The sequence below is a fragment of the Denticeps clupeoides genome, chromosome 9, assembly GCF_900700375.1.
Source record: "Denticeps clupeoides chromosome 9, fDenClu1.1, whole genome shotgun sequence".
Classification (NCBI taxonomy): domain Eukaryota; kingdom Metazoa; phylum Chordata; class Actinopteri; order Clupeiformes; family Denticipitidae; genus Denticeps; species Denticeps clupeoides.
Window position 1 is genome coordinate 15270137 of NC_041715.1, and position 16626 is coordinate 15286762.

General features: G+C 42.1%; 1 protein-coding gene and 1 long non-coding RNA gene across 2 annotated transcripts; both read right to left on the reverse strand.

Annotated features, from left to right (window-relative positions):
- Positions 1-579: 579 nt before the first annotated feature.
- Positions 580-4470, reverse strand: LOC114796603 (uncharacterized). Its single transcript, XR_003750759.1, has 6 exons — positions 4349-4470; positions 3271-3357; positions 2885-3014; positions 2125-2793; positions 1875-2027; positions 580-694 (listed from the first exon to the last, which is right to left on the reverse strand). It is a non-coding gene; the product is annotated as an uncharacterized LOC114796603 (long non-coding RNA).
- Positions 4471-4815: 345 nt separating this feature from the next.
- Positions 4816-14366, reverse strand: LOC114796969 (acetylcholine receptor subunit alpha). Its single transcript, XM_028991533.1, has 9 exons — positions 14211-14366; positions 12520-12662; positions 12389-12433; positions 11984-12093; positions 11430-11625; positions 10185-10422; positions 5732-5955; positions 5231-5470; positions 4816-5134 (listed from the first exon to the last, which is right to left on the reverse strand). Exons 1-9 carry the CDS (start codon positions 14248-14250, stop codon positions 5006-5008), a joined length of 1365 nt encoding a protein of 454 aa, XP_028847366.1. The 5' UTR covers positions 14251-14366; the 3' UTR covers positions 4816-5005.
- Between the last annotated feature and the right edge of the window lie 2260 nt (positions 14367-16626).

Here is a 16626-nt window from a genome sequence, read left to right on the forward strand (position 1 = left end):
AATACAATTCACATTAATATGATGAGAAGTTGTAGTAGTTGTTGTTGTGCCTGTAAATAAATTTTTAGTTTTTATTGTGTGTGCTCTGAAAGGTAATATTTACAAGGTGCATGAACTTGAGACCTTTACACTACTGGACAGTACACAAATGTGAGGGAATATTTAATTATTTAAAATCAAATTAGTTATACAGCCAAAGAGAAATGTTAAGGCACACAACATACATTATTGCATTAAGCACCACACTGTTGGTCTTATTCGTTTGTATCATAATTATTTTAAAATACAATACAAGTCTACAAGTATAAAGAGGGTTGTGGAAGCATTACAAACATTATAAAAATTATGCAATTTAATTACACTACGAGTGCGTCCTATTGCCATCAGTGGAGTAAAAGAGATGGAAGAGGAGTTTCCATGAGGCGCTTCATACTTGGTATTGCGGCACTGGTGGTGGTGCACATCTCTCTTTCTTTCCTAAGAATGTCAGACAAAAGAACATATATGCTGAATTAGACATATTATGTGCAAAGCTGGTTTGCTGCCATCACTAGACCACCACCAGACCATATCAAACCACCTTTAACTTCACGTTTAACCAGCCTGCTGGGGTAGGTCTTGTGGACTGGAACAAAAACCTCTGGAAGGGGAAGATCTGTCACTGGGTGGAAATGAAATCTGAACTCCCAGGCATCTATAAAAGAAACATGATCAGATTGTATTTCAAGTAAATGTTTTTATAATAGCAACACGGAAGGAATTTGTGTCAGGTCACAACGCACCCCTCACTGCTCTGCCTACCCCCCATTTTCAGGCATCTTAGTCTTTGTGAATCTGAAACATCTGCTCGAAGGCAGAAATTAAAACACCGCATGTCCTGGGTCTGATTCGTCCTGAAGAAATTTCCTGATGTTTCTGAGACAACAGGAACTATGTAGTTCTTCTAGTAAGAGGAGAGGACTGTCCATTATATTCTGGGTGACTTGAATGACTCTGTGGAGCTCTTTCTACTGTGAACCTCGGACAGAGACAGTAGAGCAGGATGCCCTTTACTTTGCAGCGGTAAAAGGACAGCAGGACAGTGTTTATTCCCCAGGTCAAGTCCTCCCTTATACTGACCCCCAGAAGTGGAAATCTGAGACCTTTTCGATTCGAACCGGCAACCTTCTGATTATGGGGCCGCTACTAGTATTGGTCATTGTGGTAGTAGTACATGATGCTGTTGTGGTTGTATGCCTCTAACCACTAATCCACTTGAATAACTAATTGAATGACTTAGGGCTGAACGACAGACTCTGCTTCAGGGTTGCTATGGGGAATGTGTATTTGCTATGGCTGTGGTGGCGATAGAGCCGATTGGAGCAGTACGATTATGCTACAGTTTTTAATGCACAGAGTATAGTGAATACTGAAAATCGCTCAGCCCTGGTCTCACTGCTCTGAAAGGTAATAAATACAAGGTAAGTGAATTAAAAATGGCACGTCAGACCTGTACAGTACTGAAAGTGAAAGTGAAGTGGAAATTTTTCTGTAATGCCATTGGGGATGAAGGTAAGAGCCTGTCGATGGACATGGTGTCTGTGACTGGCGCTTCCAGGGACTGGATGGAAGTAGGAGCTGGAATAAAGGAGGGGTTATCCATCCTGCTGATGTAGGGCTTTCTCGGATTGGTTCGTGATGTGGTGAAATGGTGAAATGGCTTTTACAGAAATATACAAAACTCATGGGCTGGGTGGTAGTAGCCTAGTGGGTAACACACTTGCCTATGAACCAGAAGACCCAGGTTCAAATCCCAGTTACAACCATCAGACTTGTTGAATATGAAGCATTGCGTCATATTTGCCTCTAAGCTGATTTAATCTGTAGGTTTGTACCTGTGGAATGGAGTTCAGAGTTCATAGGTCTGCTTTCCATTGAAGGCAGTTTTTGTTGACTTCTCAGAACTGGCTTGTTTGGAGGGAGTGGTGGCCCAAACGTTGCTGGCAGGAGAACAAATCCCGATGGAGTAACATAGTCGTCATTTTCATCTAGAAGCCATTAGATGAGAGACTATAGCGAACTTTGTGTCAAGAAAATGGAATATAATATGACAGCTCTGATTCATAGTAACTTTTACGTACCCACCTAAACTTACATCAGGCTGAGGTGTTTGCTTTGATGGTTGGAGATCTGATCTGAGATACGTGGAGGGCAAACATTTCTGCAGGGGTGTGAAGTGCTTCTTCTCACCCAGTGGAGTGGAGGGCAGTGGTTTCTTAGTTAATGTATGAACAACTGTAGGTTTAGTGTGAGGAGGCGGTGGGTCTGGAGGCTCATGCAGGGGGAAGGATGGCTTCTTTCTGGGTAGAGAAGGTTTGCATTCCAAATGCATTGTTGGAACTGTGGGTAATGGCCTGTTGCGAGGTAGCAGTGGAAGGTGTTGAGGATTAAATTGAAATGCAGTGGCATGGGGCATAGCTGGGCAAAATCCTTCTGGTAGGTGAGGCTGTGAAGATGACGCTGAACATCTGGCTCCTTGTGGCAAGGGGAGAGGTCGTTTGTTCAGAAGGACACCATTGGTTGGTCTGGAACTACTCAGCTGAGGAAGCGAGGCAATTGCTAAAACCAAAAAAAAAATAAATCTACATTTTTAGCATACTAAAATAATGATGAAATAATTATTTCATGCAGAGTGCATCCATTAATGTGTACCACTGTATTTGTTTCCTCCAGGTATTATCTTGGCTGGACTTTCATGGGTTCTACTGCTGAAGGTACCTGTGTCGAATTCTATTAGACCGGATGTTTTGCACTCTGCCATAAAAATTATAATTAATTTGTCATTAAATTCATAACAAAACTCCCAACCAATAGTTAATTCCAATCTACAAAAAAAAACACTTACTGTCAAGAAGTGGAGCGCTTCTATCATTGGTGACTGTTTTCTTCAGTCTTTTTCCCTTGGTTATATCTGACAATAAAGCATTTCTCCCCTGCTGCTTAGACTTGTTTAAGGTTGGCTTCTCAGTATTCGCCTGTTGTTTTCCAAATGAAACACTGTCAACTTTCTTTATTTTTTTGTTCAACTTGCAATACCCCTTATAACCACCAGAGTTCAGCCATGGTCTGTTTCTTTTTAATGGCCTGCAGTTTATTCATAATTTGCATTTAGTTATATAATTTTTAATATCACAGACGTTGATAAAACCTCGAATCTGTATTAGATTTGTAATAAAAAATATTTAGTTAAATGTATTACTTTGTTTTTAATGAAAGCCAAGCCTGACATACCAGGACGAGTGTTGGAGGGGGAGGTGGAGCTGGAGGAGCTGGCATTGTCTCTCCTCACTGTTCCTGCCGTGGATTTCAGATGATAGGCTGTCCACAAAATCAATATATTGGACATAATGCATTAATGGAAGACTGAATTACATAACGCGTATAGGAGGCGTGTCATGGTTCATACCAACAGTCACCTTAGTGTTTCAACTGCTGCTAATGAAGCATCACACACCCCACACCTTCACAGCACAAGTCAATAGTAGAAATGATAATGAGCATGAGATCATTGCATTACCACACATATTGCATCCATAAAATCACAATTTAATAGGTGGGGATTGTTCATTTGTGTAAATGACTAAATTATCTTCGACCTCAAAACACCTGAAATATACTTTATATTGTGTGAGCCTCAGAACATGCAGCTTGTGTTTATCACTTCTAATGCGGAAACTATTTTCTTGCCTCCAGTCACTGCCTCTGTTCATGTGCTCTGTAAACACATGGGCATTTCTGACCTTTAACCCCAGCACGACATACAGAAATCCCCACAACTGTCCGCATATCCAACCACGCAGCTGTTTCTGAATGTCTTCCATGCCAGCTCCATTTCCTTCTTTAACCTATAGATTTCACACAGCTGTTCCACCGAAACTCCCTCCAGCACACATGTCTGTGTTCAGTTTTAGCACCCTATAGCAGCAGAGGTTAAACACTTTATAGTGCATGTGTGTTTTACAAGGCTTAAATGTCTGGACTTTTTGGTGACTAGGGACTTAGTCTGTATCGTCTGCATATTTCTGCATATAAAACCCATGCATCAAAAGTGCAGTCAGTTTAAATTGCGCAGTGACCTTTTTTCCCACGTTCAGTTCTACTATGTTCCAATGTGTTCGGGATGGGGTCAGGGAAGGAAACTGTCATAAATTGTCACAAATGTTACATCCGTATGTTTTGCATCAGCACTTCTTGGGAGTTGAAATGTCTGCCAGGACAGTTAAAGCAGCAGTATTATCCAGGAGAAAAGAAAACCTGCCTACCTTCCAGCTGGTATCCAGAGAGTATGAATGTTTGCAGGAACACTCACCTTAACTTTGAAGCGACACTTCCACTGTTTATCTTAGTGGCCAACCAGACTTCCTCTCTCCTGCGCATGAAATTAATCAGACTTTCCAGACGCTGTTCTTACTGTCACGCCACCATGACCAGAGCTCTCATGTGTCACACAAATGGTCACACACATTTCCTCACTCACCAACCTTCTCAGACACACACATTCATTTAGACAGTGTCATATTTAGACAGTTTCCATCTTTAAATTGGCCATTTGTAGGGGGAAGTGGTTTCAAATGTGTATTTTAATAAAATGCAGTTGCACAACATTCTCCATGTGAATGTGATGCTGGACTGATGCTGATCTTCTAGACATCAGTAAAGGAATAACATCATGGAAATAGGGTTACAATTTCACCATCCAGAAAGTGCAAATACATCAAATACCCAATTTAAAGACATAAAGAGAGATGATGGTTCAAAATAGTGGAACCCACAGAGTGAAAAAAGAATCAAGAATTTATTCTTAGAACTGTTACTAATGATACACAAACAAACAAACAAACAAAAGCCACATGTAATGTAGGACAATTCGAGTTGATAAAATTACAAAAATGATGCTTATGCTTTTTATGATGTAATCATTCTGCAAGAATTTTATTTTATTTTTTTATAATTTGCTCTAGCTAAATTAAAGTGAGCTGAGCTCTATAAGGCGGCCGGCAAAGACTCCCATTGTGCCAATGATACACACTCCCACAAAGACACAGAGCAGGATGTGGTCCAGCACCATGGCGACAAACTTCCACTCCTCACAAGCCTGGCGGAGGAAAGTAATTAATTACAACAACAATAATGCTAAAAGAACTGCTACTACTAGTAATAACATTAATCATAATAACAATAATATATTTACGTTGTTGGATTCCTCATCAGATTTCATGGTTTCTGCAATGTATTTGACGCCCTCGATAGCACTGCGCACGTCTGGATTTTTGATGATGGGAGAATGGTATGTGACAGCGGTTGGCGTCGGCTTGCCGGAGATGTCAGAGATGTCCAGATCAGCAGTGAATATGTTCTTATTCTGTTTCTCCACTGAGGGCCGCTTCATTGTAGAGAAGAACATGAAGTTGGGAATGGTTTCAATGAAGACCTGCAGAGCAGAAATTTATATAAGACTATGAAAATAAAGAAAATAATGAATTGATGTGAAAAGGTAAGTAGTTTGAACAACATCCACTAGATGGCAGCACTGTGTAAATTTGCAAATATTTCCCGAATTCACAGGATTTTTTTTTTATGAGAAAAGCTGAGGTCATAAATAATTTTTAAATAAAAGTAGACAAAAAAACACAAAGTTAATTCAGTTATTCCCCAAGGATTGTAAAAGTGGACCAAAAGTGGTCTTTCCTACCTTGCGGACCCACTGTGGCATGGTGTGTGTGCTGGGGGAGCGATGGTGGGTGTTGATCACAATGACAGTGATGATGATGGAGGCGATGACGAAGACCATGGTGAACAGCATGTATTTCCCGATGAGGGGCACTGCGCTGGAGGTGGAGGGGATGAGCTCAACAATAACCAGCAGGAACACGGTGAGAGACAGCAGGACTGAAATACTGAGGGTCATCTTTTCACCTGAGGACCATAAAGAAGCCACAGGGAAAAGAGAGAGAATAAAAACCTGCGTAGGACCAAACAGGCCACGCCAGCAGCCGTGAGCAAGGGGAGGAGATTGTGGAGAACATTGTTATGCATTAAAAATGTATATACTGTCTATGATAATAAGAACATAGAAACACACAAACATGTGTTTAAGAGTTGTTCTTAAAACAGATTGAAACTGCTGTCTGGTGAAACATGTCTTCAGTTCCTTACTTTTTGATGTTTTCTCACACATAGGTTTAATTGAAAGTGAAGTGATTGTCATTGTGAAACACTGCAGCACAGCACATGGTGACACAACAAAACCTGTCCTCTGCTTTATACCCATCACCCTTGGTGAGCAGTGGGCAGCCATGACAGGTGCCCGGGGAGCAGTGTGTGGGGACGGTGCTTTGCTCAGTGGCACCTTGACAGATCTGGGTTCAAACCGGTAACCTTCTGATTATAGGGCCGCTTCCGTAACTGCTAGGCTAATGCTGTCCACAGTGGTATATATTTCTTTTGCAATCACCCTATGGGGGTCTGGATTTCAAGACACTGTATACTGTGACACTGTATAAATCTCCCTTGAACCTCTTGAATAGGATGGAGTAGGGAGAAGTGTGGGGTGACAATAAGATCGGTGACGTACAAATACACGACATCAGCATCAGACTTGGACGATTTTGAAACAGTAGATGGCGTTTTGAGCTGCTTTTCAGTTCAGGTAATATGAACACAATATCTCATTTTATTAATAACCCATCGAATTTGAAAATAAATAGCATATACTGTGTTGCACAGTTGAAAAGAAGCTCGTAGGAAATGTCAGTGATGTTCAGAACAACAACAGCAGCTTGCATAGCGGACTATATATAGAGGGTATTGGAAACAAAACCCTTCTCACAAGGACACTGCAGCCCAGACCAGAGCAAGGAAAACTGACAACAGTCAGCCAGGCACACAAGTACAGAAGAGTAAAATCAGACTAGTTACATTTCTATAATTTCTATAATGCAACAGTGGCATATTAGGAGGTAATATGTGTAGTGCAGATTAATTATATTTTAGCTGTTAGATTAGCTGTTTAAGATGTGCAGTGGTTAATAAATGGGCCTAATTGATGGATGTTAAAGTTAGACTACTCAAGACCTGTCGGTTACAGCGAATATTACACCTATCAGAATTTAATTATAGTGTCTGATGAATCAATAACTCAGTCCTGGTTGATGTGGGCTGCCACTCACTGACGTTCCCTGATGGCTTGTGGGAGTGTGAAAAGCCCAAAGTGGGCGAATCTCGGTCGTGGGGCTCTGACGCACGCTGAGACGTTCAAATAAGGGAACCATCATTGGCGGCGATGAATCGACCGTGACTCATGTGGTTCAGACGAGAGGTGGCATATTGTCCTTCCAGAAGCAATCTCTTCGCTTCTCTCTGGGGACCCATCCATGTGACAGACATTGACACTGCACATGGGCTTCAGCTTGTCCTGGACTAATATGGAACAATCCCTGTCCCGTCAGCCTCGACTCTTAGCAGCATGAGCACACACTGCCCTGTAAGATGCAACTATTGATCACTTAAATATTAATACCTTCCCTGTGAGAACAAACTCCTCATGTCACAGCAGTGTGTATTTCCAGGGTTGGGATCTAATAGAATACTTGTAACAGTAACACGTATTCAAAGAGGAAATATCTGTATCTGTGTTACATTTACAGCATTTATCAGACGCCATTATCCAGAGCGACTTACAATCGGTAGTAACGGGGACAGTTCCCCCCGAAGACACTCGGAGTTAAGTGTCTTGCTCAGGGACATAAAACATTGTGGTCGGCGAGTATCTTTCAACTAGACCACTACTACACTTTAGAAGGCAGCATTTATAATATTTTCTTTTCTAAATTAGAGAATACAGTTATGATATATTTAGAATGATAAAATCATTAGTATAAAGATTCTTGTGTTTTTGTCTTTGATTCAAATGAAATAACTGGTACTAAGGGCATGGATACGCACTAAGCATTTGGCATGTTCACTAGTGTGAGGGAATTTGATTTACACCAAATTATAAACCAAGAAAGAAATAGTAGTTTTGTAGAAGTGGTAGTTTTCTGTATCTTGAAGAACATAAAATCTCACCCAGAGAGAAACAACCATTAAAATATGTACCTATGTGGTTACTAATGTCACTTGATCCTGTGCCAGGATCCCGTCATGCCAGGATCCTTTATTTCATCTTTTAACACCAAACTCCAAACTCTTCCAGCTCGGCTGGGGAACACTGTCCCTCAATACTGGTGGCCCTCATGGATGGGTCCTGTCCCCACTGCTGTTCTCCCTCTACACCAAAGACTGTACCTCAAGGAACTCAGCTGTTAATGGTGACAAATCTGCATATCGACAGGAAGTTGAGTGGCTGGTGTGCTGGTGCAGTCAGCACAACCTGGAGCTGAACACGCTCAGGACTGTGGAGATGATAGTGGACTTCAGGAGATGTCCCTCAACACTGCTCCCCCTCACTATATCAGACAGTCCAGTGTCTTTTGTGGAGATCTTCAAGTTCCTGGGTACCACCATCTCCCAGGACCTGAGGTAGAAAACCAACAGCTCTTCCATCCTCAAGACCCAGCAGAGGATGTAGTTCCTGAGGCAACTGAGGAAGCACAGTCTTCCACATGAGCTGCTGATCCATTCCAACACTGCAGTCATTGAGTCCATCCTGTGCTCCTCCATCACAGGAGCAGCCACCAGACAGGAAAAGAACATACTGCAATGGACTGTATGGTCTGTGTCCCCCTGCCCTCCATCCAGGACCTGTTCTTCTCAAGACCCAGGAAACGGGCAGGGAATATTATCACAGATCCTTCACACCCTGGACACACACCCTGGCAGACGATACAGAAGTCTGCAGACCAGGACCAGCCGACATAGGAACAGTTTTTTTCGCCTCGCCATCACTCTTCTAAACAACTGAATTGCTACCATTTCACCTATGCACTTTATGTACACCATTATATCAGTAATCTGTGAGCTAAGATTTAATTATATTCTATATTGTCGTTGTTTTTATTCTATTGTGCTTGAGAGACAAAATCAACCGAAATCAAATTTCTGATTATGATCAAGTACTATTCTAGTCAAGTAAAGTTCATTTTTATTTAGGAATAAAATTGTCTCTTTGTAACTGTTATACATGCAGTTGAAAGGGCCAACAGAACTATTTAATTCATGTGTTACATTTCTGCATGTGGTTACATTTCTGTAAAAGTATTCCGAATACAATGGCAATGCCATATTACATTTTTCATCATTACCTTTTTCGGAGCTTTCATCAGACATAAACTGTTAGATGACTTGCAGCCTGTCACTGAACACCTTAAAATGATATAATATCAGACATGAAGCAAGAAAAGGCCTAAAACTATATGTACAGGGTTTGATTAAGTGTAATAGTGCATTTTGTTTAAATTTTTACTCTGACAGTACACTCCAGTTCAGATAAAGCTTCAGCTAGTCTACGTCTCACTGTCTGTCCCACTGTACACAAGAGAGGAAATGCTGATCCGATTGCATTTGCCAACAAACAAAACACGAGCCACCGAGTCCCACGCAGATCAGTGTCACATCGTCCCGCCACAGAGGAGCAGGGGACAGATCAGAAATAGGCCGGCACTGATGTATAAAAGATGAAAGGAGGGCAGACTACCAGACATGGCAGAGGACAGGGGCTTTGAGGTTACGGAGGGGGGTCTCAGCTGTGGGCGCCGGGCCAGACACAAGCAGAGCCACATCAGAACCACAGCCCAGCATCCACATCCACAAACATCACAGGGAAAACACACATACTGTTGGTTATTATTGAGAATGTGTGTTTTGACAGTGATTTTTGAATTTATTTGGATGTAGATTTTATGTCATTTATTTTAGTTGTTTTAACACATTAGTCATATCCTCGAAATGGGTTAAATGGATCAACAGTGAACTACACTAGAAACACTGGATTTACCAAAAAAATGGTAACGTTTTAGGTGAACCTATGAAACTATATGGAATTTCTAGGATTAAAAGACTCGTTCAGCCATCAGGAACTTTAACCTGTGACTTGAACCTGTGCTCCAGGCCATTAACCAGTAATCTACAACTCCCACGCCCCACCCCACACACACACCACCCACTCTAACAGCTGTTCTGGGGAAAGGTGTAGACGTTGTGCATACCAGAGTCAGTGGGCAGGTAGAAGACCAGGCCAGTCAGGAAGGAGAAGAGCATGCAGGGGATGATGACATTGACAATGAAGTAGAGTGGCAGCCGCAGCATAAGGAAGTGGTAGGTGATGTCCAGGTAGGGAGTGTCGGGGCAGCAGGCGTAATACACCCAGTGCTTCCAGCTGCGGTAGTCTTTCATCACCCACTCTCCGCTCTCCATGAAGTTACTCAGATCCGGTCTGTCATTATCCTGGTACAATGAGAGGAGAGAACTCAGCATTCCCATTTCAAGATGGTCAACAAATGAAATAAACCAAAAAAACTACATCTGAAAGGCATTACATGAATTAACAGTGCCATTTTGTGCTTACAGGAATTGATGTTCTAAAGGGTGCTCTTCCACTGTACTAAAGACTGGACCAATTTTCTGCTTTGGAAAGAACTGACTCCAAATGTGGGCCTAGTTATTGCAGCAAATCATGTTTTACATTGGAGACTACATAACAAGACCTTATTATCCAGAACATTAAACCAATTTCAGGTATTATTTTTAAACAGAGGGTTTCTTTATATTCCAATCAAGATTGTTTTATAAAAAAATCTTAATTTCATTGTACACTTTTTTTTCATTATATGTTGTCTTTTCACCATTTGTGGAGCTGTAACAAAACAATTTTCCAGTTTTATTCCTTTATTATAGGACATTCCTTCTTATGATATGAAAAATTGATCTCACCACATAGGGGGTACTACATTCAACTAAAGGACTCTAATTACCGCCTGGGTAGGACAATGCAGAGGTGCATGTGGAGAGTTTGCATCAGTTCACCAAACAGAATTGCATATTACAAGTAAAGGACATGAAAGAGGGAGGGAGGCTGCCACGCTGCACATGCACATTGATGTACCGTATTAACCAAACTGGTTTTAAACAATTACTCAGCCCACAAAATGGCCTGGGTGGGTAGTTAGTTCCTCTTCTCCAATATACACATAACTAGCAACCAGCCTTTCTTTCTTTATCTGTTCATTTCCATAAATGAGCTATAAAGCCACACTTGAGGTGACACTAGTAAACATCATAGGTTCCTTTTGGTTCCAGTTTTTTTTTTTTTTTTTTTAATTCAGTGGTTGAGCACCCTAGACAGGATTTCTGCAGGGAGATCTACCATCTTACATTGTTTTTTTTTGCCTGATTATCATCTCAGATTGAAACATTAATATCAGAGCTGTAGAAGTAACAGCGATCTTAGTTACAGGATTGATGACCACCAGTTTGCCGTCATACGTCCAAGTTCCCAGCTTCATGCTGCAGTTCTGCAGGTCAAAAGGGAAGTGCAGCACGATGATCTCACAGTAGCTCTTGAAGATGGCTGGCGGGTTCCATGTGATCATGCCTGTGTGCTCCAGCAGCACTTTGGTTTCGTGGACGATGGCAAAGTCACCGTCAGCGCTGCGGGCATAGGCATGCAAAGGCGGCAGCGGGAGGAGATAATGTTAACACAGCGAGACAGCAGTGCCTCGAGCCGGGCACAGCTCCAGCACCACCAGCATGTGCCAGCCAACCAGAGCAGAGCCTGGCACAGGTTGCAGAGTGGCAAGAGGCTGGTTGTCAGGGAGAAACAGCAGTACATCAGACTAAAGCATATGGTGTGTGTTGTGGAGGGGGGAACTGTGATTTGGTCCGTGCCCGATTTAGCCCAATTGAAATGTGAATGTTGCCTCCTGCACCATGTGGAAACTCACGTGACCAGGAGGACTGGGACTGTCACGCGTACACGAGATCAGAGCGAGTAGAAAAGGATTCTTACTTGTTGTAGAGAACAAGGTCCGGGCGCCAAATGTCAGTGGAAGGGACTCTTATCTTTTTGATTCCACCATAATCGTCAGGATCCCACAACAAGTTCACATCTTTCCATTGCTAGAAAAGCACCCCACAATTGACATAAAAGTGTGCCACATTAGTAAATGTTTCAAAATATCATTAAGAGGAGCGTTAATGATACAGCAGCACAGGCCTATTTAACCAGGTAACACATTTTTATTTTATTCCTAATCATCCACCAGTCAAAGTAAAGACATTAACTGTTCTACATTGAGGATTTGGAAAGTAAATAAATACAGTAGCTGTGAAAGTAGCTGTTAAAATGAGCAATAATCTCCTGGTGTACCACAAAGTACCACAATTTGAGAACCGAGGATGAACGTGAAAATACCTGTTTCAGTCTCACATTACTGGTGACAATCTGATTGACCTCATCCTGTCAGAGAGAAATGAGAGAGCACAGATGATGTGGTGAGAACGCAACTGGAGGTGGAGTTCAGAAGGGACCTCAGGTTCCCTCACCACACTGATGAGTTGGATGAGCTGCAGTCCCACAGTGACAACGACTGGGTCCTTGAAGTGGTTGACAGGACGGACCACTTTGTTGTAGCCAGTAAACAAGGTTTTGACTAGGCGAGTTTCATCTTCAGAGCACCAGATGGATCCTGAAGAACAGAGTAGGTAACACGGAGATACACAGAATATAATTTACTCAAGACGAGCAAGAGAGAAATCTACACTTCAGCTAGCTGTCTCCATCCTTACAATGAGGGTTCCTAATAGTTATAATATGGAAATTGGCAGTTCAAGGAACCAAAACGAACCACATAAAGTAGTTCCATCTTTGAATTAGCTGTGGAACCCTTTTCAGTTCCACGTAGAACCATATTTTCCTGGAGTGTACAATGTATTATGAGTCTTCACCATTCTTCACCACCCAATATTGTTCTACAGTGGTTCCACTATGATTGTCCTTCATTTGTATGACTTGTCATATTCATTTTGTAGAGAGGAATACACACATACATATATTTTGCTTCCAAAGTCCACTGGAATTTACCCTAAACATTCCATCAAACAAACATTTTCATACAAGAAAATGTTTCATGCAAAAAAAATAAAAAAACACCTTAACTGAATTATTAAATGATTGATCTGTGCAACAAAATTCATTACTTTCTACGTATTTAGATGATTAATAATTACTATTTCTGTTGATTCTGTTAATGGGGTTAACATCAAGCCGTTCACAAGGATGGCTGATAAATGACATGGTGTTTTTTTAATTAAGAAAAGAACCCCAAATAGAATGTTTAGTACTGTACTTCACGGGTGATAATGGCTGTGACCGACGCCCGAGTTTGACCCCCCCGCGTGCTGCTGGAGATATGAGGACGTGCTAAAACGCCGTCACAGATAGGGTTGCAGGAAAAAGCAGCCGGCAGATCCGCCAAGCCGGACCTCCCCCCACCCTGCGCTTTCCACGTGTTTGACCTTGAGCGCCAGGCTGAGATGAAACACTAATCAACCGGAACAGCGGGTAAACTGGTCTGCGGTCAGAATGAGAGGAATACCGCCCTAACTCCCTCGCCGACGACCAAGGCCGCTGGCACCCACCTGCATCTGTCAATCACGCCACTGCACTGGTGATGCTCTCTGTAACTTGGTCCACCAAAGGCACCATCAAATGAAACTATAACTCTCATCAAACAGGTTTATAAAAAAAAATTATCATGGAAATAATTACACACCAAAACAGGGTAGCATTCTTCACAATATTTTGTCAATTTATATAAATCCTGAACTGAAGATGCCTGTGACCTTGCACTAGTGAACAAGTGTATAAATTAAGGTTGACTTAAACTTAAAGGATATTGCTCTGTTTAATCAATTTGTACTAAAATCAAGTGCACTTGTGTTTTAAATTGAATAATAAGACGATTCTACCTTCTTGCTCTGATTTACTTTGCTTTTATGCTCCAGAGCTCCTGAGTATCAAACAGCTCGGCTGCTTCTCCGCTTAACTAATGACAGTTGCAGCATGTAATTAATTGTCAGCAGCGAACATACCCATCTGCAAGCATCTGCTGGGTTTAATAGATTAGTCAACACACAACTATCTTGGCAGGAAATTAATGTCCATCAGTCACACAAATTAAAGTCAGCCATTAAACTCCGTTTTGGTCAGACGCCGTATGTTGTGGGGAACTTACCAGCCAAGGCAAGCAGGAAGACAAAATGAAAGTGATTCATATTTCCTCTTTAGTAAAAATCCTACAGGTCCAAATCAAAGAGTTGGACACCTACAGCTGCACCCCGCCGGACAACTGTAAAAGTTCTGACTTGTCCACCACCCCCTTCTCGTACAGCTCATATGTCTCACACACACACACACACACACACACACACATATACTCACACACAAACACACACCGAGAGGCTGGTGCCACAGTCTATTTTAAAAGCATGTGACAGCATGATAATTTAGACTGAGTTTATTCTAGTAAAGTAAACACATCTCCTGGTGTATAAAATCAAGTTTTTTAATACATAGCTAGAGTTTTTTTTTTCCGTAATTCACCTTTTTTTTTTATTTTACTTTTCACAAAAAACATTTAGTTTTATGTGCTGATGATTGTGACATGGCAAGAAGGGCAGTTTCTGACAATTTCTCATTGAATATAACTTAAATACATGATACTGCAATAAAAAAATAAGCGACTCAAAATACGCCCAGATATGACAGTAGAAATAGCATTTTCCAAATCTGTTTGTATGGGAGACATTTTGTATATTTTGTTTAAATCACATTTGAGTTTCTATAAGGGCAATGAATGGGACTTTGGTGACAGGATGTGGGTACACAGGATTTCTGGCTTCGATCAGAGCAACAGAATACATAATCCAGCCAAGTAAATCTGTGTATTAAAAAGGCCTAAAGACATGTCCTGGGAGCTCATGCTGATTGATTTGATAAATGAATTCAGCAATGTTTACCTAATGCTGTTTGTCATAATGAAATATCTGTATTTTCACATTCTTACACATATTTTCTTAGGGATGACACCAAATTTGGGTTCCAGGTGACAGCTGTGACACCGAGGTCTTTCTCCAAACGCACACCTGCCACTTCCCGCTGCGGTGAGCAGGGATCGCGGTTTCGCCCCGGCCTGTTCAATCAGCCAGTCACTCACCCATCAGCCCCATTCATCTTATTTAGAGGCCGGTGGCATGTCTGGCAATTGTTGAATTAAGACACATCATCGTCTCCTCCGCCCTCCACAGCAATTCCCAGCTCACGCACCTGAACCCGGGGCCCTGGGTGCGCAGCCCCCGCACGGATTAAACCACTTCGACCTTGAGGAGAACAAGCCCATTGAAAATGTTCAGTCATCCCCGCCGAGGGCTGACAGCTTGACTGGTGATGTGAAGTCTGGAGCCCCTCAGCCACATCTCCCCCATTCCTGTTCTACACGATGGTCGGCGCCACCTTCACCTGGAACCAATTCTGAACGCATTGCTGCTGCTTCATGAAAAATATAATATAACGTCCAGCTCATTTCTTGCAGATAAAACCAGTTCTGGTAACGAGAGTTTCGGAGAAGCGAAGATATGGAGTGTGTGCAGAAGTAGGTCTTTGGAACATAATTTATTTGAGATTGTGCTGCAGCGATTGACAGGTTCTAACACTGGACTGACCTTTAGAAATTTGTGGAGACGGCTGCGGGGATTACCTGTGCCTCCTCTTTCCATTACAGTGTTTGTTTACCATGCTTACAGGCAGGCTATTTTTAAACCGCTCTTATCCTTTGTATTTAGGCATGTCACTTTGACACGTCACGCAAATTTATTAAGGTCGTCAAAGCTGCACTTCATATCCTAAATATATAGAGTATGTGCTAATTATAGAGCAGACCAGCACCATGTGAAGGATTAACAGCAGACGGGAACTTGGAGAGATGGGAACCAGAACTGAACTGAAGACGGGTTCGACTCGGAAATCTGAAACAGTAAAATCAAAACAACGCATGAGTGACTAGAAACCCTCCCATACCGAGTCGGGCGGTGTGAATATTTCAGCCCGTATTAGCATTTAACTATGTGCCTCGGCCTGTCGGGGGGGAAATGTCGCCTTGTCTCGGTGCCCATCGACAAAGAAAGGTCAGTAGTCTTACGGATCAGAGACGACTATAAAATCCCCGTTGATACGGTGCAAAGGACTCGACAGTCGCATAATTCATGTGGATGTGCATTAAAGAGACCTCAGCGTGACATTATCACGCCGGCTCCGCTGGGACTGCTAATGTGGGGAGATCAGTGAAACACATCTATGAATAAGAAAGAAAGTAGAAGAGAAGAACCTGGACTGTTTGTTCAAATTTTACATTTGTTCGTTGATACCAGTATGATCCACTGATAGGATGACCACTACGGTTACAACATATACAGCGCAGACGTGGACGACTCTGGACGATATCATAATGACGTTGCTTGATAGGTTTCTGAGTACAGCGCCGTACAGTACAGTACAGATGTTGAAAATGAACGCCCTTTCAACTCCATATGTGCTTTTGCTGCACTTTGTAGCCGCATTCAATTGGTGTTTCACTGGTGTTCGCTTGTCGCTGT

What these genes read in the sequence shown, in the direction of transcription:
- LOC114796969 (XM_028991533.1), bottom strand. Translation starts at nt 14,250, where the DNA reads ATGAATCACTTTCATTTTGTCTTCCTGCTTGCCTTGGCTG. An exon ending in CTACCTGCCCACTGACTCTG is followed by an intron (nt 5,956 to 10,184) that starts GTATGCACAACG and finishes TATGGTCCTCAG; the next exon opens with GTGAAAAGATGACCCTCAGT. An exon ending in CTGATGAGGAATCCAACAAC is followed by an intron (nt 5,135 to 5,230) that starts GTAAATATATTA and finishes TTCCTCCGCCAG; the next exon opens with GCTTGTGAGGAGTGGAAGTT.